We start from the raw sequence: 22,775 nt of genomic DNA, 5'->3' as shown, positions 1-22,775 counted from the left end.
TGCGACAGAGGAAGAAGGCTTGTTTTTGAAAATATTGGCGCTGCTCGAGCTAGCTACCGCCGCATGAGCTTCCTTGGTCGAATTGTTTTCTGTTTTATGAAATGTTTAAGGCGAACATACGGTGTTAACGGAGTCATGAGGTGAAGCCAAGTTTGTGGGAAGGAAGTTGAGTTTTCCCAACGCCAGGAAAACAATGTTAACGTGTCGGAGGTTGTGTTGATCTGACTGACCCAACTAGCCGCTAACAGCTAATGTAGCGTCAGAGAGGTGGATATCCCATTCAGTCGTTGTGGTTTTTAAAAACGTCACAGTGCAATAAGTTCTGTAATTGAGTTGCTTCATTCCGACACGGCGACTTTTGCTTGCAACTAAAGACTCGTGTGAGTTAACGCATTTTTTGGCATTATAAGTAAGGTTCCATTGGTATGGATGCTAGTGGTACATTATGTCGTCTCCACCCAAATCCTTCAGTTGATTTGTTTCATTTCGTTTTTAGTGAGATAAACAGCTGTTCATTGCTTATATTGCATTAGTTTACACTTCAAGTTGCCTTAGTCCATGTGAATAATGCATGTGTAATAAGTAATTAATCTGTTATCTATAAGGTTGTCTGACAATCTACATAAAAATACAGGCGTGTTACTAAGACAATGTATTAGATATTGTACTGGAACACATTGTACGAAAATGGAGTTATATCTTCCTAAAAGACCACCATTTTTAACCTTAACTGTCTCCTCAACAGGTTTACCTAACTTGTACATCAAATCCCAAATTAGGTGGCATGTTTACACCTTAAATTTCTCTTCCAATTCTTTGAATTCCAGCACTGGATTCTTTTATTTGCTCCCTTTCATTTTTTTAAAATTAAATTGTTCAAAAAGAAATTAGTATTTGCTACATACCAAATAATGCATCCAAATAATCTTATTGATTCCTTGATTTCTTTTCCAGGAACGATTCAAGGGAACAACAATGGCAAACGACGTGTGCAGCCATGTCAAAGTTGTTGTCCGTGTTAGGCCCGAAAACGAGAGGGAGAAGCGAGAAAACTACGAAAATGTGGTCCAGGTTGTGGACAATCACATGCTCATTTTTGACCCCAAGAAAGAGGACGTGTCGTGTTTTGGGTCACAACGTGTTCGCAACCGAAACATCACCAAGAAAGCTAAGAAAGACCTGAAGTTCGTCTTTGACCATGTTTTTAATGAAAACTCTACTCAGCTGGACATTTTTGAAAACACCACTAAAGCAGTGTTGGATGGCCTGATGAATGGATTCAACTGCACAGGTAACAAAGAAAGAAAAACTCTTTTCTACCAAACTCATGTGCTCACACCTCCATTTCTGCCGTCACTGCTTAGGACGTGGTGACATGCTGCTCTGCAATACTTGCACTCAGGGGTCAATGAGGGCATGTTTTCTACTAGTTTCTACCTGTTTGGAAGTTTTTGCAATGCGTTTATGGAGACTCCTGGAAAACATCTGTAATTTCCACCTTTTTTTGCAGAGGAATTAGAAACGCGTAGTAGGAAATGTGTATCAAATGCGTGAGCCAGACACAGCTGTTGTGTTCTCTGTTGATGTGACATGTTAAATTTCTGGAGGGGGGGCGGGGGGATCTTTAAAAAAAATAAATGCCTCACAGCCATGGTTCTGATGCTATTATCCCAAAGCACTATGGTTATGACACAGTCGTTACAGTTAAGCTATCTGCTACATTTGGTGTGCACGAATAGTGCATTTCTGAGCTGCCTCAATTGGTGCTACTGGATTGAGCCTAATGTTCTTGTTTATTTTTTTTAAACCATATTCTGCAATTTAATGAAACCAATAACAAAGGCCAATATTTGGTGTCTTCAAAAAAGTATAAAAATAATCATGTGATCATGTGGACTCCTCGTGAGTGTCTTGTGATATTTTTAAATTTATTTTACCATTGCAGTCTATCGTGCTCGGTAAGCCTCCAACAATCACTTTTGTTTAACTGCTATTCATTGCAGTGTTTGCATATGGTGCAACTGGAGCAGGCAAGACACACACCATGTTAGGCTCCCAGGATGACCCCGGTGTGATGTACCGCACAATGAAAGACCTGTTCAAGCGCATGGATGATGCCAAGGACGAGAAGGAGTTTGCTGTTGCTTTCTCATATCTTGAAGTAAATGTCCTAATCTTTCTGCTCATTATATTCTTTTGGTTGTGGTACAAACATAATGCAGTTGACTTTTTTACTAGTGGTTAGTTTATTTATGGAGAAAGATTATTGTCTTTGCTTCTGTTAATTAACAATATTTGTTGTTTGCAGGTTTATAATGAACAGATCAGAGACTTGTTGGCTAATGTTGGCCCTCTGGCAGTTAGAGAGGACAGTTCCAAAGGTGTGGTTGTTCAGGGCCTTACACTTCACCAGGTTAGTAAAAGTATGGTTTAATCCCAGCTTGGTGTCCATAATGAACGTGTTGAAAAAGCCCTTTTATACATTAAAGGAACTGCTGCATGTCTTTACCATGAAAGTCGACTGCTCAGTAAGAGTCAATGTGTTAAATGTTGGATTTCAAAATTGGCTTCACACATCCGCTGCTTCCACTGGAAGGAGGCTCATCAATGCACTTAGTTCTATTTGCTGCAGGGTAAAATGCCCCATACATATAAATAATGCCCGTTTCACACTGCATGAAAATCCCTCGTTGTACCAGATCGACATGGGTGTTTTTGGTAATCTAAAAGGGTAGTTGTGGTATTTGGTTCCGGGTTAAATGACCTTGTAAATTTGTGCCTCCCCTTGCCTACAAGACTCCTGCGCCATCCCACTAAATTGCCCGATGGCACTGGTACAGATTTTGCACTGGGGTTAGAAAAGCTGCTCAAAGTTTTTCCACTCCCATAAGATCTTGTTGATGTCCCTGAGACCGATCTCCAAAGGAGCTTTTACTTTTTATTATATGTGAAGTGCGTCACGTTCAAGAAATTCCAGCAACCACAGAAAATTTACACAGCTACAGCTTGCGTAGCGATATAGGACACCTTTTTATCGATTATGGAGGCGCGCTGGTGAGATCAGGAGATCCATGAGCTTCTCAGTATCCAAGGAGAAAAGAGTTTCAGCTGTAGATTTCCGCCACTGTGTGGGACACAGTTATTTATGGAAGTATTGCCAGTCTGTTGAAAGAGCAGTAGATGTGATGCACTGCGAGGCCTTAATATAAACCATGCAAATTAATATATGGCCACACAATACTGACAAACTCCCTGACTGTCTCCAGCTTGGTAGCTGCTCTCCCGGTGCCCTCCACAGCCTCCACCATGTTGTCAAGGCCCACAGACAATGCTGAACAAGCCATGGCACATTTTTTAGAGCGCCAAAGTCCCACTCTACACCACTGACTGAAAATGTTACATCACACTGTTTCAGTGTAATGATGACGATGTAAATGTGGTGATGTAGGGGAGGGGAAAACCAGCAGGAGGTCAGATCCATGACTGCTGGCAATATTATAATATCAACGGCACATCAATCTGCCTTAAGAAATAGAGACGGATATAAATTGATAGAATGTAGTTCTTTTAAAGGCAAATAATATTTCGGCTTAAGCAGGGGACCTACAGTGCTTAATGTTGTTCTGTTGCTATGGTGTGCAGATGCACAGTGGTGGTTCTAAATCGTGCCTTTTATTGAGTCATACAGCATCTCTTGTTTTTGCTCTCCAGCCTAAGTCTGCAGAGCATATCCTTGAAGCTTTGGATTCTGGCAATCGCAACAGGACACAGCACCCAACTGACATGAATGCCACCTCGTCCAGGTCTCACGCTGTATTTCAGGTATTTTAGACTCCATGCTGAAAACACAAGGCTGAAGCATAGGTAACATTGAACAAATTAAAATAATCAGTGGCAGATGGATAATTGGTAATGTCTATCAAATGTACAACACCTAGAAATGATCACACAATTGACTGATTCATGCTGTTTCCAGATATATTTGAGGCAGCAAGACAAAACAGCCAGTCTAAACCACAACGTCTGCATTGCCAAAATGAGTCTGATCGATCTGGCTGGCTCGGAGCGAGCCAGTGCCACAAATGCCAAAGGGGCACGGCTGCGAGAAGGCGCTAACATCAATCGCTCACTCCTTGCTCTAGGAAATGTCATTAATGCTCTGGCTGACCCAAAGGTGAGCGTACACATTATATTTTCTTAAATCGGCTAGATTTGATTTTTTTTTTTTCCCAATCTAATGCAACATTCACATGAAGGGTGTGTTTATTTGAATTCAGTTCTCTTCTACTTTATGATTTAAAAGTGGATAGTGTTAGCCACTAGCATCCACGTGAAATAGAGAGCCTGTGGAGTGTCAGCTGAGTATTTGGGTATTATTTCATTCCAGTTGCATACATTAACCTGTCAAGGAGTCGTCTCATTTTACAGGCTCGGGAGATGAGGTACAAGTAGCCACATGCATTTAGGAAGTGCACTACAGCCAGGCTGTAACACGATACCCTTTCAACAGGTTTCTTCATTTCTGATAGAAAATGACTCCGTGTCCAGTTCCGTGCAATTGTAGACGTTTGACATGTTTGTTTGATGTCCAGCGCCTGTCCACACTCCTGTGTTAGTCCATCTCCATGGTTCTTGGTGCTCCGGCATTTACTGGTTGTAGAAGAAGACTGTTGCCACTTGTGTCTGGGCTAACACGCCATTTGTTTGAGTGAGACGAACGTCTGCAACCTCGGCTTCACTGTTCCATTTTCTGTCCTCTGCTGTGGTGCACACAAAAATGGCCTTTCTAACCATCATCAAAACAAACAACGTGTAGCTCAGAGTTGTGGGAATGTAGCTCCTGGAGTCTGTGTAGACAGAACCTGCCAACTCTATTTGTTGCTGCCAGCCAGAGACCCTCAGAACAAATGATTAAATACTTCTGTCAGATGTCAGAAAGGGCAACTTTGTCCATTACCTTGTTTCTCCTCTCTGGAACTAACGTGAACTTTGAATCCCGGTGTAGGTTTAATGGTTTTGAGAGCACATCGCCGCCACAGCTGTAAACCAGAAGATATCATTTTACATTCATGTGACTTAACTTTAATGAGACTATCTGCTATCTCAGTGTCAACAAGATTATGACTCACCTAAGCAGCTGCGCTTTATCTACTGCCATTATTAATGACTGAGCCGTGTTCACAGACCAGCTGCAGAAAGATTCCAGACCGTTTCGCGGGTGGTTACCATAAGACACGCGTCTGCTCCTGAAAAAGAAACACATAGAAGTGCTCACAAAGAAACCTTCGGCTTCAGTGAAAAGCAAAACTGGCAGTTAATTGCGCACATTTTACAGTATTTACTTGATATCAGACAATAAAATGTTTAAGAGTAGTAAAACCTGCAGGAAACGGTTTGTATAGGCTATTGTTATAAATCTCCCCCTACCTTAAACCTTTAACCCAACTGCGTCATCACAGAAAACTCAGGTTTTAAACAAGTATTGCACCAGCTGCGTGATGTAAATTTTACATGCCGTGCTCGGGTTTTTCACCAAAATGTCAACGTTCTCGTGTTTTCGACTTATATTTCTGTTTCAGAGTAAGAAAGCTCATATACCATACCGGGACAGCAAGCTTACACGGCTGCTTAAAGACTCCCTTGGTGGCAACTGTAGAACTGTTATGATTGCCAACATTAGCCCCTCCTCAAAATCTTATGATGATACTCACAACACGCTTAAATATGCTAACAGGGCTAAGGAGATTAAGTCCTCGGTGAGTATCTGATTGTTAGAATACCTTCATCTTGCTAAATGTATGAATTATTTTTAAACAGTCTTTGTCTCTCTCCTCCCATATTAGCTGAAGAGTAATGTTGTCAGCCTGGACAGTCACATTGGCCAGTACGCAATAATATGTGAGAAGCAACGGCAAGAGGTAATGTGAAATACCTATCAGTGCTTAATTTGTAAAGGATGCTCAAATAATCATTTAATCTTATATTTTTTCCAAACTTAAAAGATTCTCCAGTTGAAGCAGAAAATAAAAGCATATGAGGAGAAAAACTCGTCGCTTGGTGTGTCTAAGGTGTCTTCTCAGAACCACGCTGAAGTCAAAAGGTAAGCCTTTTGTCATGTTGATGGGATTTCACCAACTGTATTGACTTGTGGTTAAAATTGTTGCATATCAGTCACTCCTTGAAACACAGAATATAGTCCTGTTTTCTTTTTTTCCTGTTTTCTGTTCCACACCATGATTAACTGCTGCTAAATTGCTTTGAGTACAGCAGTCACGTCTATCATAGCAACCCTGACATCTAATAATTCAGACGTTTTTATATCATGCTGATATAATGGCTTTAATTAGCACTTTATGTCAGAAATAAGTGTCAAAATAAGGTTTTGTAATCATTGTACACCTTAGCAAATTCGAAACATTTAGGTTTTACTAACCTTTTAGAGCATGTAGATGAATTTTTAAATGAACCTTTTTTTTCTGTTGAATTTCATTTTGTTGCTATATTTATTTGGTTTAAAGGAGCAGACTTGTTTTCTCTGCACAGTCTGCCAGACCATAATCATATTCATTCCAAAATGTTAATTATAGCTGGTCATTGACCTTCAAGTAGGATCCTAGATTACAGTAGACATGATTATTGTTTGAAACCACAGTAAAGTTCAGAGTAAATACGATTTATATGTACAAAATACCTCTGTAAAAGTCTATTCTTCTTACCCTGAAAGTTTAATACAAGGACAGCCAGTTTATTCTACCAGTGTAATTACATTCATATTTAATTTAAATAATTCAAATGTCACTTTTAATTTTTCATCTAATAGTTGCATAATGTGTGACTGCAGGACAGCCTGCTCCTGTTGGATTTATTTTATTAAAAGGTGGATTTGATGCAGCTATATAGAGCCTATATTTGAGTATACAGACAGTTACTTCATTAAATTAGTCACATCTTTAATTCACTCAGTGCCATCTGCCTGGGTGTTTGGGTTGGGGCGGGGGGATATAGAAAAGCTGAATGAGTCCCACACATTTCATTCACTGGCATCAGAATTCACAACTCACACAGCGAGAGGCCCTGAATAGAAGCCGCACGCTTCTCACAGTATTAAAAATTCAACAGTCTAGCAAGGCCACGACGTCTCCTACGTCACTGGAGTTACATTGAAGAGTGCAGTCACATTTCAGTGACAGCTCTCCAGTCTTATTTACCTGCAGCCTCTCCTGTCTCCTCCTCTCGCTTTAACTCAACCAGACAGGCACTTGCATCCAACCCAGAAATAACCTCTGTCCCAGGAAAACATACATCACATAGCTATAAATATCCTTCTGCTGCAGCCCAGAGAGGTTTGAATCCTAAGTGAGAAGTTTGTCACTTAAGCCTTCAATATAGTTAAACGTGCACGTTTTCTTGAAGCGGAATATCGCACGTGCCAGATATGGGACTTAAAGGAATATAATCACATCCACTCCTTGTATTGTATATATTATTGTTGTTAGTGTTGCTGTTGCTGCTGCTGCTGTTGTGTTTTTAGATGTATTTTTCTATCCAGTGATTCCTTTATTTTATTCCCAGAAGCCAGACTTGACTGAACAAAGTCACTGACATTCAAACTCCGTTCTTTATTCTGTTCCCTCTCTTCCTCTTCTCTTCCCTCCAGGGTGTCGGAAGCTCTACAGCAAGTCTTCTCGGGTCGGGCCCAAATCAGGAGAGAGCAGCTGGATCTGGAGAGACAGCTGAAGGAGAACGAGCTGCGCCAGCACTACTGCGAGAAGGACAACCTGTATGTCCAACACTTCTGTGCCAAAGACAAGACTGAGAAGGTACTGATGCTGGCACCGTTGGCCAAAGAGCCCAACATTCCTGCAGAAAATCAGCTGCTGAGTCAACACTTACTTGCCCTGTTCCCTATAGTTGCCTTAGCCTCTCATTTACAACACTACAGGACAGAGTCACTGCTCCATAGTATCTGGCTCCTCTCTGCTGCTCTACTGTAAATGTCTTCTGGAGCAGAAAAAGCAGCATAGCTGCAAATTTACATTCAGTTTCCACTTGTACATAATGTACATAATATAAGAGTCTTTTTATTTTTTTCTTTTAGTACTTTTCTGTATTGTACACCACGGGCTACCGCTGTAACGTGTAATTTCCCCGGTGTGGGATCAATAAAGTTTTTTATCCTTATCCTTACAGTACAGTCAAAAATGTTAATTAAAAAAGCTGAACGCACTGATCTGCAAACTCTTTGGTGATTGAAAGCAGCACAAAAACAAAGGAATTTGAACAAATGATGCCCAACATTGTGGTATAATTCAACAGTGCATACGTGCTGGGATGATTCTGTACTTTTCAGCTTTAATGATCATATGCCAGATACGCTTTACCGATTGGAAAAGCCAGATAACTTCCGTAATCGTAAATTATTTTTTTACTTACGTAATTACTTTTAATTACTTTTGCTGCGTTCTGTAGGCCACTTGTAAATACGAGCGGAAGATTGCAAGTTTACGCGCCCAGCAACAGCACATCTGCAAACGTTTGAAGGAGGCAGAAACGCGATTGCTCGACAACGACGGCTGGCTTCATCGTGTAGAGAACGACATTAAGCTTCTCCAGACCAACGAAGACACTTCGGAGGTAAGAAAGAACTACTGACCTTTCCGCATGAGTGCTATTAGGTATTTTAGTCATGAGGGATGAGCTCTACATCAGCTATAATATGCTCCTTTTAGATTACAGTCATTTTGTCTATCTTGAAGTTATACAACTGTACGTGAAGTTTGTGTGAATTTGTACCTTCATTGTCGAATATTCAACTTATTAAAAATTTCCAAACACTTTTCCTAATATTTAAATACACTTTTTTAAACATAAACTACAGTTTTAAGTAGTATATAAGTAACTGATTAACCATGAAGAGAGGCAGTGGTGAGTTAACTAGCTTAACTACCGGTACGTGACTTATCGGCAGAATGACATGGTCAGTATTCATTAAATAAGACACCTCATCGTGATTAATCATGATGAGGTGTCTTAAGGGAAAAAACTTCCAACGTGGGTTTCATCTGTCAAAACTCATCGCTCTGTGTTTTTTGTTTGTTTATTTTGGAAGGTAGGCTGTGTCTCCACTGGTGTCGTGACTGTCTTTCTGTTCTTCCCATCTGTTCTCCCAGTAATTAGAACCGCGCTCATTTTATTTCTCCAGCTCACTCGTTGATACTGAAGAGAATAAATCAATACCTTTTACTCATCCCTCACACAGCAGCCAGTTACCTAAAACCATCCCCGTGTTATTTTTTTTCTTCTTTATCCTTTCTTCCAGGAACTGACCCAGAACTATGACGCACCAGCCGGTCAAATGTTCTCTCTGCTGTTGTTTCGTAGTTTCTTTACGTCAGAGTCTCTTTTTTTTCTCTCTCTCTCACCTCCCTCATCCTGAACAGACACATTTTCTAATGAAACGTGCCCGAAAACAGAAGTTTGCATCTTATCTTGTCTACAGTCAACTATTCTGTTTCCAAGCGTTCCTACCTAATTCTAAATGAATGTTCCTCTAGTACAGACTGACTTTAGCCTCATCTGGCTGTCTGACCTTTTATTCTCCTCCCTGTTCAGGTGTTAGAAAAGGGTCTTCGTTGCCACAGACTGGGGCTGCAGGTACATGATCTGGAACAGCATATCGAGCTGATGTTTAAGCTCACTGCACTGCAGGATCAAGAGAACAAGCGTATGCATAAGTAAGTTAAAATAACTACCAGTACATTAAAATAATTTTATCAGGACATCCGCACAACTTTCTCCCGAGTGTTCTTACAATATAATATTTTGATTTGCTTTTCAGGATGTTGAACATCTTGTTGCCAGCGTATAGCCGAAGCTATGCTGCACTGAACAGGGCCGGACTGATCACAGCAACAGACGAAACAGAGAACCAGGAACTAAAGAACCTGGTCTTAAGAGAACGAGCAGTAGTTTGGGCAGACCAGGGAGGGTCAGGAAACCCTCTGAGCAGTGAGAAGAAGGGAGAAGGAAGACATGAGACGGGAGGCACCGCGCTGGAGTTGGCACCTGCCCTGTCATTTTCCCAGCTGCTGTACCATTCGAATAGCCCCTGTAGTAAGTTGTCATACCGTAATCCTGTTTTCTGCATTAACATGTTTAGATGCAGCCAAATGTTCAGTTACCCTGACAGAAAATCACAAAATCAGGCATTGCAATTGAGTAGTTTTTTCTGCACCAACAATTTCTCAATATTTTGGCTGAAAAAGCAAATGGCGGTCTCTCGATCCAGCAACGACTTTCTGTTAACCTTCACTTATTCCTTATCTGGTTCTTCTGACTGCTGGGTTCCATCCCAGAGGCCATTCATCAACAGGAATGTGATCATGTCACCTCCATCACAAACAGAAGGGGGAAAAACCTGATTTGGGTTATTCGTGTAAATCATAAAAAGTCATTTCTTCACCTTAATCAGCAAAGGCCAAAGGATGTAATTCTCCCACACACACTCACACACAAGCTCTAACAAGAGAGAAAAAGCCACTTTTTAAATGTTACACTTCATAAATAAACTCACACTTTGACTGAATACAAGTAAAATGTAAATACAAGTTAACTAACAAGCAACATTAAAACTGAATTAGTGAATTAAGAACTCTAAATTCCTTTTGTAGGGTAAATAGCACTCTTTGTTGCATGCCTTAGAGGCAGCTCTTTGTGGTAGTGCTATATATTTTTAATGATTTTAATCTGGTATCACACAAAATGTAATAGATGCTTGATCTGTCTTTGATTAAACTGATGTGTTACAAAGTCTGTGTTCATTTTTGATTTCTTTTTGTTTAATTCTCAGGTGCAGAGAAGCGCACAAAGAGAACGTTATCGTGCAATATTGGTGCCTCACCAAAAGGTAAATCCCCTTTCTCCCCCATCTTTATAACATACTGCAGTCATTAGTCTAAAATCCCTGTATACCTGTTAATCCCTCCTTCCCAGATTAATTTACTTATTTGCTCTCACATGCTACACAATCCATCACACCTGCCCAACGCAATAAAAAAAATGTGCGTCATTGTAGAGGACATACACACACATTTTAACTGATTCATTCAAAGAACTTGTTCTAAGTTGTAAAATTCAAAAGAAAAACTTGTAAATGTAATAATCTTTGGATTTTATCGTCGCGCGTCAGATGTTGCGTCTGGGCCAAACCTTGAATAATGAAATAATGTCAATACTCACACCCACTTTTCTCAAGGGAAAATTGTACATATAAACCTGTGGGGAAATGTAACAGAAGCCTTTGTGAAACAGTGCAGCTCTTATTGGCTGTAATGACATTTGCAGCCGCTGGTCCACATATCATCGAAACATATTGTGGGAAATGTACTTTGAAACATACGACTCACGTCAGATGACCTGGAGTTCCTGCCAAAGGAAGCATGAGGAGCACCAGGGGGCATCGCCATTTTTGATGATTGCTTTGTAACTTTGATAAATCGCCAGCTCCTTTCATCTAATATTTTGTGCCATCCTCACAATCGTATACACCTGACGAACCATCAGTGTTTCTGCAGGCTCTTTTTATCTTTACACTTTTATACACATGTATATTTGGTCCTTCCAGTGTGTCAGCACCTGCATTTGTTTCTTTCATGGCGGTCACATTTTTTTTCAAGCCTGTTATCTTGTTCGCCACTTGGATCTATGTTCCTCCAATTTCAGGCAGCAGGTTCTGTGATGAAGCACTCTTCTGCATAACAAGTTTGCAGGGAGATCATTTGCATCATAGAAACACAAACAAGCATGTAGGACAGTGATCGTGACCCATTACAGGGTAACTCGCAACAGGCCCCAGTAGAAACGGGTTTTGAAACACTACAGCTGCAGGGTGAAAGGCTAAAAGGTCGACACGCTCCAGCTAACATTTTTCACCATTTCCACATTAATGACAACCAATCAGATAACGGACAGGTATAAGTACACAACTGGAAAACAAATCTGAATTTAAAAAAATGAGCTGACAGACATGAAACCTCACTAATATCTAAATAAATCTCCTTTTGGGCACCTTGCAGCTGCACCTTGATGAAATTAAGCATATTTTTACATCACATTAATATTTTCTTATTAATAAACCCCAGAGATTGTGATTTGCACTCCGAATTCATCCTTCTGATGAATCCACAGTAGTGCACACCGGAGGGGGTACCACTTTATGTTTTGTACATTGAGGTTTTATGGAGCTTTTGTCATTCAGACAGGCTGTTCTGATCTTATCCTGACACTGTTTGTCAGCCTCTGCCTCCTCAGACCCTAATGGCATTCACTGCAGTGTGGTATTAGACATAGCTCCACCCAGCAGTTTGCAAATCCAATCAAATTCACTGACTTTAGAGTGGGGGGGTTTAAGGAGCATTAACTCTTTATGGGCTGATTCTTAGCAAATCATCACAGTGAGAAAGTCTAACACATATTTCTGCCTCCAACATTGTGTTGCAGGCGCGTATCTATTAATCACTCGATCACTGTTCATTCATTCATCTAGTCATTACCACCATTTTAGATCTGTTGCTGTTTTCTCTCATCCGCTTTTCCTCTCTGAGCTGTGCTATCTCTTTTGCTTTAAATGTTTTTTCCCCTGCCTTTCCTCCCCTCCTACCCTCAAATGTTTTCTTTGTCTGTCTAGCATCTAAGTCTCCCAATCCCTCTTGAGCTCCATTCATGAAAATGCAGATCTACAGCAGGGCAGGGAAAAACGTCAACAGACGTAAACTCCTCCGCTCCACCAACCAGAGAAGGCGCACTATAAAAAACAGGCAGCAGCAACCAGGCGACCCTAATTCAGTGCAGCCTCCACCAGAAATAGCAACTCATGCATGTATTAATCCCCTACAAGCCAAAAATATGTGATTGAAGGAACGCTGCTGCCATTTATTGCAGGGGACAACTCCTCTGCTAGAGAAAAGGACGATCTGTCATTGTCGCCCTGCTCCGTGCTGTCTGAAGTGTGACTCACACTTGCTAAATATTGCCTTTTGATATTTAAGGTAATGTATAAATCAGTCCTTCACAGGTGATTTAGTATCCCTGCCTCTTCTGTGGCGTCATTTTTAGCTCCTTCCGTCACCCTCTGGACACCTCTGCAGGAAATGCCTCGACTGTGGAGATGTTCATAATATAATACAAAGTGTTCTAACCTCATTGTGCCTGGAACAAAAAAGTGAAACACAAAAGAGGTCAACTAAAGTGCAAGAACATACAGGATATACACCATAATGCATTAATTCCAGTCACATTTTCCAATTCTTAGCACATTTATATTAAGTTAGTCAGGACTGACTCCAGCCTAATGACCTTGGGTCGATCACACTGGGTCATTTAGTTACATATAGTCATTTACATCTATACTACCTCACAGGCACATCTGCACTCATGGATATTTGCTACCAGAGCAAAGAGCTGGAGTGGATCATGCTCGGATACCTTGGACCGTATTCACAAGGAATTCTAAGACTAAAAGTTGCTCTTGTGACGATATTCTAAGATAAATTCCTCAAATAGTACCGTAAGATTGTTCAAAGTTCTTTCCCTTGGTAAGATGAAAGTTATTCATTAAGCATCTTAGGCCTCATGAGAGCTCCTAAGGTAACACTATTAAGAGGAGGACTTTCAAGAAGCCAATAAGATGCTTTGATCGTGGGCTAATGATGGTGTTGACCTCATCAGGGATGAACTTGTAATTCCCACCCAGGGTAGTAACACAATAATACCAGAGATTAAACTTATACCTGGCTACGGGGGAAATGTGACGGTGACCTGGGTCTGTCACGACCCTCTGACAGCAGAGGCCACTCCCACGGCCTCATATTGGTGCTCGATTCGTTCGCTTTCCGCTGGATGCTGGCTCGTTGTTGGCCGACAGACGGGCATTTGTGGGCAGAGCAGGTTTCCTTGGGGTTGTTGGAGTTTTTGATGGGGCTCACACCCGTGTCTGCGATGCCGTGTTGGACTTTCTTAAAACCTAAGAGGCAGTTAAGATAATAAGTATAGCCTAAACAACTAAACAAGAACTACGACTCACGCTTGTTTGAGAAGAACTTTGCTTACATGCTGTGACCTCCACCGTTACCTTGGGATTTCAGCACATCCCAGCATTCCTCACACTCGCTGCTTGTGCGAAAAATTAGAGGGAACGATGCTGTGATTTTCCGGGCAACGCGCTCCTAAGTCCGCCTCTTATCTTGTGACGTGATCCCGGGACCAGATTTCCCTTTTCCTCCCCCCACCAGCTGTGCCAACAGCAGGCACTACTCTTGTCCATTTTGTCGTTCTCATTCTTTTTCTCTCCGTTTCGTTTGCTTTTTTTGGCCGTTCTGCCAAATCCAGCCGCTTTTTACAAGCAGGCCAGTAATCACAGTAACTGCTAACAGCTGAGTCTGCATCCACCATCGATATCAAAGAGATTATCAGCATGGCGAGTGACCAGAGCAATAATCAAATCAAATAAATAATCGGCATGTGGATGAGGAACGTTCGAGCGTCGTGACGCTGGGTAACAATTTGTTTCACTGCTCAGTTTCATCTTCGTGACATAAAATTACACATTTCTTAAAACAGTCAGTGTTTAGGCGTGTTTCCACTGTGGGAGTTCCCGCTAAATACTGGGGGCAGGAACAAGAACCATTCCTCTCACTTGGCCCTCTCGATGGTCGTGTCTCCGCCGCGGGTGTAGAGTCCCTCGCCGACGTCCCGCGTTTCAATCGCAGCGTAATTGTTGTGCAACAGTTTGGAGCGTGATGTCACCCCCCCGCGTGAGCCAGCAAAAGCAAAAACTCTTAACAAAGAAAACAACGAGGTAGCACGTAAATCTGGAAGGAGCTGAGGTGGTGGGATATTCTAAGAGAAAGTTTCCTACAGGTCTGGGGAAGAAAGAGCTGTGCCGGTGTACCAATCATAAATATTGCATGAACAGCACGGGTTCGGTACTTTAAAACTACCAGAGGAACAAAGAAACAGGCAGTTGCAGCGTCTCTGGTTGGTAGGTTGGTGCACATGGAGGCTATGTACAAGAGATTTACTGTCTGCTGGGTTAACACTCCTCTTCTGCTGGGTTCCGCATCACTTCCTGCTCTAGGTCTAGCCAATCGGCACCAAGTACGCCTGAACCACCCCCAGGAGAATTTTGGGGCCAATCCTAATAACTACCCTTGAGCGGGGACCATAATAGGCCCCTAAAAGTTCCTGTAAATGGCCGTCCAAGGGAGAGGCCTGCAGTGGTGTCGCAGCAGCAGACATGACAGCGTTGCTACCAGAGATGAATGATGAACATCAGATCCATGGATCTGGCGAATACAGTGGAGTCCAGCGCAGAGACGGGGGCATGATTGAAGGCTCCGGCTCGGGTTCTGCAAAGGTTCAGAGACGGGGAACAAGTGTGAACACAACAAATCTTTTTATGGAATATTAAAGCATCCGTCTTTGCTCAGGTTCTCCCCCTCAGGTTTTCATCAACTCTTTTTTTTTTAATGCAATATTTGAAGTTATTGGTTATCCTATCGGCCACATGTGTTCAATCTAATGTAGATTTGAGTCCATTCATCAACCTCTTTCCTCGTTTGCAGCGCTAATAGAGTTTCTAATTCATGCCGTTCATTGTTTATGCCATGTTTATCAGTCTTGTTTCCATCTTTCTTTTCTTGTTTGGTACATCTCTTACATGGGCTACATTAGATAATAAACACTAATTAGACACTTGGATATGCAAAGACTCATTTCATCATTAGCGTTTCTGGCCTGTTTATGCACAATTTGGACTGCAAGCATAATTCTTACAAACTAGGTCATTCCCACAATGTAAAGAAGGCAGGAAGGAATCATGCATTCAGATGACCTGAATGTAAATACTGTGTATTATCCACACTTGTTTTAGTTTATATTCACCTCCTCAATCATAAAGGAATGTTAACAAGAAAATTGTGTCATCATATCAGGTCAAGGCCTAAAAAATGACGCTGTTCTTTCCCACACAAGTAAGATGTTAATCTGCTTCCATGTAAAATCAGATAAATGCTTTTGTGCCTGTTTTACTAGCTTCCCACACCGTACTGAAGTTTATACTGATTACCTCATCGCTATTCATGCACAGCCTTTGTCACAGGTTTTGACTGATTTTCCTGGGAATTCTGCGTCAGTTGAAGCAGCAATATTACAGGGAAGCTTCCTGCAGCGCTCCGGCCTCGCACTCCTTTTCATTCCATTTCATTTCAACAGTCCAGCTCAGCCTTCAGCTTTTCTAATGCCCCTCTTAATGCGCTGAATTTTATGATTCATGCGATGAAAAAATATTTTGAAATGTGGGGCACTGAAAACGGAACGGGGCTGCAGGAGGGCAGATATTTGCCCACCTCAATGACCACTTTAGAGAGCGCACTTTCTTCTGTTTTTATTGCTTTTGGCGGCATGCAGTCATCACGCCGCTTTACCGCCTCTCGGGACGCCTTACCTCGCCTCCTGTCAGCATTTCCATGTGTGAACGGGCTCAAAAAGAAAGAAATGAGGTGCACGTGTGAATACGGTGCCAGAAGCTCTTCTCTGGATCTTCTCTGGGAACTGGTTGTGAATCAGAACCATTGACTTTGGGACCCAGTGAGGTTCTGGAAGTCAAAGTCCCCCAGAGGACCCATTCAAGACGGTGTGCCTGTATCATAATCACTGTAAGAGAGAAAGGAGAAAAACCTGCTACTTCAGTTCGAAGGGGCCTAAATCCTTCATTGGTTGTTAAGGTGAAGATGGTGATTGGACCAATGATTGGACTAAACATCTTTGACTGAATAATGGCAGCTTTTCCATACTTTAACGGTGAAATCGAGCTATTTTGCTGTTTTTGTTGATGTCGTTTTGCTTTGCTCTTCCATTCAAGGTCAAAGGATGCAGACTAATGTGAAAGCGGACACACCTCCCAAAATGCCCATCAGGAGAAATCTGTGCGTGTCGCTGCCACCGCAAAGCCCCCTGAGCACCAGCAAGGCCCAGGCCTCTGATGAGGGCATGTTCCCACTCCAGTGCACTCCAGAACCTCCTCACAAGGCTGTTCAGGTCCTCCCACCAAACATGGATCCCAACATGACCTTTGAGGTTCTGGACATTGACCAAACTGCCTGTAATGACACCATTGTCATAAGAACTGGGAGTCCCTGTGAGTCCAGCCGGCTCTCAGGTCCCAGCCAGTTACCAAACGCTGGCAGGGCCCAGGAGGGGAACCAAGTTCCCTTCAAAAGGTAAGCCATCCTTTTCCAAGTCCTTTTTCACATCTTTTTCAGACCTTGTCTGTCTCTGTTGTGTCCAAACTCAGCGCTGTGACTGTACTTTCCAGACAACCCGCCCCGTCTTTACAGGACGTGAGACGAGCCAATCCGACCTACATGCACATGACGTCTGCTGCACAAGGGAAGCGCAAGTTTAGGGGGTAATGTTCCACTCACCACTGTTCCACTTAGTGTCCTTTGACTTTATTTTCGATATCCCGGTCAGGGATTGGTGCCTTCATGGACAATCCGAGTGTAATATTCTGTTTCTCTGTCTGCGATTTGCTGCAACAGCATCCAAGAAGAACTAACTCAGGAGATTTCTGCCCCGAAGCGAATAAAGAGAGACACCTCGGAGTCCCGAAGGCCTCTCAGAGTGCAGCGGTTCACCGGTAAAAACGCTCCCGAAGAACACGTTCAGACCAAAAACAAAACACTCTTCGGATTTATTTTAACTGTCGCCGTCACATTTTCACTCTCCGTCACCAGGTTTGGAGGAGAACAAGCCCAAACGGGTCGTCAGGAGCATTTCTGAAGGAAATCTCAGCCTGCTCAAGCCTCAGAAGTCAAAATCACTTTTCTATAAAACGTCCCAGCAGTTAAAACGAGTGGCCAAACGAATGTGAGGCCTCGCTGACTAAAAACCTTCATTTTCAAGCCTTTTTCCATCCGTATCTTTTAATAATAGCTCTTTGTTGCCCTCGCTTCACCTCACACTCAATGTTGCTTGACTGTATATAGTGTGTATAGTTCCTGTTATTTACTTATTAGATAGCAACTGAGTTTTTAGCAACGGATTTTCATTTTTGCTCCGTCTGCCTTTAGATTTGAAAGATTATGTACACTCAAATGAAAAAAACCTGAATATTGATGTACTGTGTTTCATCCTCTGGTAGCCATTAACCACTGACAATTGCATATGAACCACAGGTTTTAACTTCACCTATTCATTAATAAAATGAGGATGTAAATATTTTATAATAAAATTGTGAGATGATTTGTGGATGCCTTGTTTTTCTTTAATCATCTTTCTAAAATGTGCTGGTTTTTCTCCCTGAATCAGGAGTTTGGAAGTGAAATGACTGACAGGTTGTTTTTCTGGATTTAATGAATCGTTTGATAGATTTAATTCTGCTTTTAGTCTCTCTCTACTCTCTCTTTACTCTTGAACTTTTCTGACTGTCCTTTGCTGTGTTTGGCATCCTTGAGCGTTCACAAAGATGCCTATAAATAAAACCAATGTTGATAATCACTGAAAATATTGATCTCGCCCGATAAGTGCTGCACTGAACCGTGTTTTTCACTTTTCCTCCTGTTCAGATGTGCAGAACTGTTAGAAACACGCTTTTATTACTTTTTTTGTTGTTTTAATCAAATAAGGGAAAAAGCAGCGCTCTGATGAGGGTGGGACCTGGCTGCTACGTCTGGAGAGAACTAGATTTGTCACTTTGAATTCAGTCTAGCAACTTTCAGTGGCACGGCATTTGGTGTGATCTTTATTTTTAGCTCAATGCATATATCAGCACTGTATTGCGCAAGCACCAACACCCTCACACGCGCTCATTCACAAGAATTTCTTCATTGTGTGTGTGTGTGTGTGTGTGTGTGTGTGTGTGTACGCAGGGAGGCAGGACTTGACTGAAGTTTATTAACTTTCTCTTAACCAATGAGGCACCTTGTGCGTTTTTCTTGCTGACCAATGGGGCAGATCGAGAGGTTGGAGGTGGGTGTTGCTTAGCAACTGCAGGTAGAATCTCAGATCATGTCGGACCCATTGTTTAATCTCTCCTATTTCTATGTTGTTAAAGATGACGGGGAGCTGAATGGCACATCGCCTTCAAGGCAGCACTTTTAATTGATGGCCACCATGTTACTACGAGAGCACATGCACGTATAAATGGTCCCACTCAGTGGAACTCAAACAGGTAGAACTGGATTTCTCTTGTTTGTTTGTTTTGCTTTTTTTTTTTCCTGCACCGAACTGAGAGGTTAATAGCGGTTCAGGAGCCTCTTGCAGAGTCAGAGATGAGTGAAAACAGACAAGGCTGCTAAAAGCCAACGCTGTGCACGTAGATGTACGGCCAGCAGCAGCAGCACTCAGCCTCCCCAGTGCCTCAGAGTGTTATTCCATGACTTTTCTTCGCCGTTACTCCATAAAGAGCACGCTCCTGCTGCCCGAGCCTCCTTCTGAAAGCAGCGAAATCTAATTAGTAATTTAAATTTAATTAAAACAATGTTTCACCTGGGTTTTTGTCATTTTGGGAGCAATGGTGCGTTCAGGAGAAAGAAAAAATGGACTTTTCCAGCCCACAAATCCAGGAGCGATGAGCAGAGAGTTGCTCCCGCTCATGTCAGCCCGTCCCGTGACACTCAATGCAAATATTTAAATGGGGGTTATGGAAATTCCCAGCATGCACTCTGAATTTGGCATGTAAAGCAGGTCCAGGAAGGGTTGTTGCTTACACCACATACATTTGTGTGCAGAACATGCAATGTTGCGACATCAAGGATAAGACATGAGTATGAAATACAACATCGGCAGCACAGTTGGAGGACGTTTGGGGAGATACTTTAACTCCAAAGGCGGCGCGGAGCGATCGTGGATACGGTCTGTGAGTCATTTTCCTTGCTAATTAGAATCTGCGATGGCTGCGTTAGGCCCAGTCGGTGGCTTTTTTGTGATTCTAGTTTTCGCAGCTCTATTTTCTCTTTTGTTTTAATAGATATGAAATGCACCAACAGTGAAGTTGGCTTTTAATATCGCCAAAAACAAAAAAATCTGGGCTTCTTGTGCTGATAATCCACTTGGTCAGAGGTGGTTCGCGTGTGTGACCTCTATCCAACAGTAGACAGCTGAGGCCCAGCCCAGTCTTAGCAAATTACATACTTCAACCCCCCCCACCCCCCCAAAAAAAGTAACTTAAACGATCGGCTTGGTGGCTCATCTCCCTTTATCGATAGAATTGACCGTAGGAGGTGGGTGAGGAGAGAGATTTACAGTTTCCTCCACCAGATAGCGTCTCCTGTTGTGAAGCAATGTGACAGAAAGTCAGTACAGCGGTGATGGCTCAGCAGTGCTTCTGGTCCCCCCCGCCCCCCCACATCCAGGAGGGGACGAGCTCCTCCAGGAGCTTGTCCAGAGCCCACCTCAGATGTAGCGTATGTAGCCTGTGGATGACTCATCCTCCGGAGGACAGGCAGCACAGCGCATGTAGCCTTGGAAATAAACATTTCACTGTTTGCAGAATGAAGTGAAGTACTTTGTCGACTTACTGTCTGAGCCCACAAACCACAAACGCGGACGCTGACAAACCGGATCTGTCAGGTACACGAGATTTAGAATATAAATATATATGTGTGTGTGTGTGTGTGTGTGTGTACGCAGGGAGGCAAGACTTGACTGAAGTTTATTAACTTTCTCTTAACCAATGAGGCACCTTGTGCGTTTTTCTTGCTGACCAATGGGGCAGATCGAGAGGTTGGAGGTGGGTGTTGCTTAGCAACTGCAGGTAGAATCTCAGATCATGTCGGACCCATTGTTTAATCTCTCCTATTTCTATGTTGTTAAAGATGACGGGGAGCTGAATGGCACATCGCCTTCAAGGCAGCACTTTTAATTGATGGCCACCATGTTACTACGAGAGCACATGCACGTATAAATGGTCCCACTCAGTGGAACTCAAACAGGTAGAACTGGATTTCTCTTGTTTGTTTGTTTTGCTTTTTTTTTTTCCTGCACCGAACTGAGAGGTTAATAGCGGTTCAGGAGCCTCTTGCAGAGTCAGAGATGAGTGAAAACAGACAAGGCTGCTAAAAGCCAACGCTGTGCACGTAGATGTACGGCCAGCAGCAGCAGCACTCAGCCTCCCCAGTGCCTCAGAGTGTTATTCCATGACTTTTCTTCGCCGTTACTCCATAAAGAGCACGCTCCTGCTGCCCGAGCCTCCTTCTGAAAGCAGCGAAATCTAATTAGTAATTTAAATTTAATTAAAACAATGTTTCGCCTGGGTTTTTGTCATTTTGGGAGCAATGGTGCGTTCAGGAGAAAGAAAAAATGGACTTTTCCAGCCCACAAATCCAGGAGCGATGAGCAGAGAGTTGCTCCCGCTCATGTCAGCCCGTCCCGTGACACTCAATGCAAATATTTAAATGGGGGTTATGGAAATTCCCAGCATGCACTCTGAATTTGGCATGTAAAGCAGGTCCAGGAAGGGTTGTTGCTTACACCACATACATTTGTGTGCAGAACATGCAATGTTGCGACATCAAGGATAAGACATGAGTATGAAATACAACATCGGCAGCACAGTTGGAGGACGTTTGGGGAGATACTTTAACTCCAAAGGCGGCGCGGAGCGATCGTGGATACGGTCTGTGAGTCATTTTCCTTGCTAATTAGAATCTCATTCTGCGATGGCTGCGTTAGGCCCAGTCGGTGGCTTTTTTGTGATTCTAGTTTTCGCAGCTCTATTTTCTCTTTTGTTTTAATAGATATGAAATGCACCAACAGTGAAGTTGGCTTTTAATATCGCCAAAAACAAAAAAATCTGGGCTTCTTGTGCTGATAATCCACTTGGTCAGAGGTGGTTCGCGTGTGTGACCTCTATCCAACAGTAGACAGCTGAGGCCCAGCCCAGTCTTAGCAAATTACATACTTCACCCCCCCCACCCCCCCAAAAAAAGTAACTTAAACGATCGGCTTGGTGGCTCATCTCCCTTTATCGATAGAATTGACCGTAGGAGGTGGGTGAGGAGAGAGATTTACAGTTTCCTCCACCAGATAGCGTCTCCTGTTGTGAAGCAATGTGACAGAAAGTCAGTACAGCGGTGATGGCTCAGCAGTGCTTCTGGTCCCCCCCGCCCCCCCACATCCAGGAGGGGACGAGCTCCTCCAGGAGCTTGTCCAGAGCCCACCTCAGATGTAGCGTATGTAGCCTGTGGATGACTCATCCTCCGGAGGACAGGCAGCACAGCGCATGTAGCCTTGGAAATAAACATTTCACTGTTTGCAGAATGAAGTGAAGTACTTTGTCGACTTACTGTCTGAGCCCACAAACCACAAACGCGGACGCTGACAAACCGGATCTGTCAGGTACACGAGATTTAGAATATAAATATATATGTGTGTGTGTGTGTGTGTGTTTTCAGGTGCGTGGAGTGTCCATGCTTCACTAAAAGCAAATGAAAATAACACATGGCTCCTTTTTTATTGAAAACGCAGATTTGTCATCATTACACCAATCGCCATGGAGACTGGGTTAAATCCCTAAGCTACTGGTATTACACGGTGCCTGAGTGTATGCTCATTACCTTTTACTGCAACTTCCAGGAAAAAGAAAAAACTGTGCGACCGAGTGGATGAACGTCTCCACCTCTTTTGGATGATTAGGTAAAACAGACGTGCACGTGTGTGGGTTGGTTTTTTTTTCCTGCGTTTCCCAGCAGCCGGTCACACCTGTTGCCTACAAATGC

The 22,775-nt window shown here is 42.7% G+C and overlaps 1 protein-coding gene and 1 long non-coding RNA gene across 3 annotated transcripts; one reads left to right on the top strand and one right to left on the bottom strand.

Annotated features, from left to right (window-relative positions):
• The first annotated feature begins 4 nt into the window (after positions 1 to 4).
• Positions 5 to 18,300, top strand: kif18a (kinesin family member 18A). Of its 2 annotated transcripts, none has more exons than XM_057020284.1 (18): positions 5 to 267; positions 955 to 1,291; positions 2,004 to 2,161; positions 2,309 to 2,413; positions 3,712 to 3,822; positions 3,977 to 4,174; positions 5,580 to 5,756; positions 5,844 to 5,918; positions 6,003 to 6,100; positions 7,658 to 7,820; positions 8,470 to 8,634; positions 9,613 to 9,734; positions 9,839 to 10,113; positions 10,850 to 10,906; positions 16,919 to 17,276; positions 17,372 to 17,464; positions 17,598 to 17,695; positions 17,793 to 18,300. In XM_057020284.1, exons 2-18 carry the CDS (start codon positions 976 to 978, stop codon positions 17,927 to 17,929), a joined length of 2,706 nt encoding a protein of 901 aa, XP_056876264.1. In that variant the 5' UTR covers positions 5 to 267; positions 955 to 975; the 3' UTR covers positions 17,930 to 18,300. The 2 variants fall into 2 exon arrangements, with proteins under 2 accessions (XP_056876264.1, XP_056876255.1); XM_057020275.1 differs by having other exon boundaries at positions 6 to 380.
• LOC130518011 (uncharacterized) lies at positions 4,174 to 5,249 on the bottom strand. Its single transcript, XR_008947894.1, has 3 exons — positions 5,130 to 5,249; positions 4,958 to 5,039; positions 4,174 to 4,760 (listed from the first exon to the last, which is right to left on the bottom strand). It is a non-coding gene; the product is annotated as an uncharacterized LOC130518011 (long non-coding RNA).
• Positions 18,301 to 22,775: the final 4,475 nt, after the last annotated feature.

The sequence above is a fragment of the Takifugu flavidus genome, chromosome 2, assembly GCF_003711565.1.
Source record: "Takifugu flavidus isolate HTHZ2018 chromosome 2, ASM371156v2, whole genome shotgun sequence".
Taxonomy (NCBI): Eukaryota; Metazoa; Chordata; class Actinopteri; order Tetraodontiformes; family Tetraodontidae; genus Takifugu; species Takifugu flavidus.
This window is presented reverse-complemented; position numbering and strand designations above follow the sequence as displayed.

What these genes read in the sequence shown, in the direction of transcription:
- kif18a (XM_057020284.1), top strand. Translation starts at nt 976, where the DNA reads ATGGCAAACGACGTGTGCAGCCATGTCAAAGTTGTTGTCCGTGTTAGG. An exon ending in AACCACGCTGAAGTCAAAAG is followed by an intron (nt 6,101 to 7,657) that starts GTAAGCCTTTTG and finishes TCTTCCCTCCAG; the next exon opens with GGTGTCGGAAGCTCTACAGC. An exon ending in CCAAAGACAAGACTGAGAAG is followed by an intron (nt 7,821 to 8,469) that starts GTACTGATGCTG and finishes TGCGTTCTGTAG; the next exon opens with GCCACTTGTAAATACGAGCG.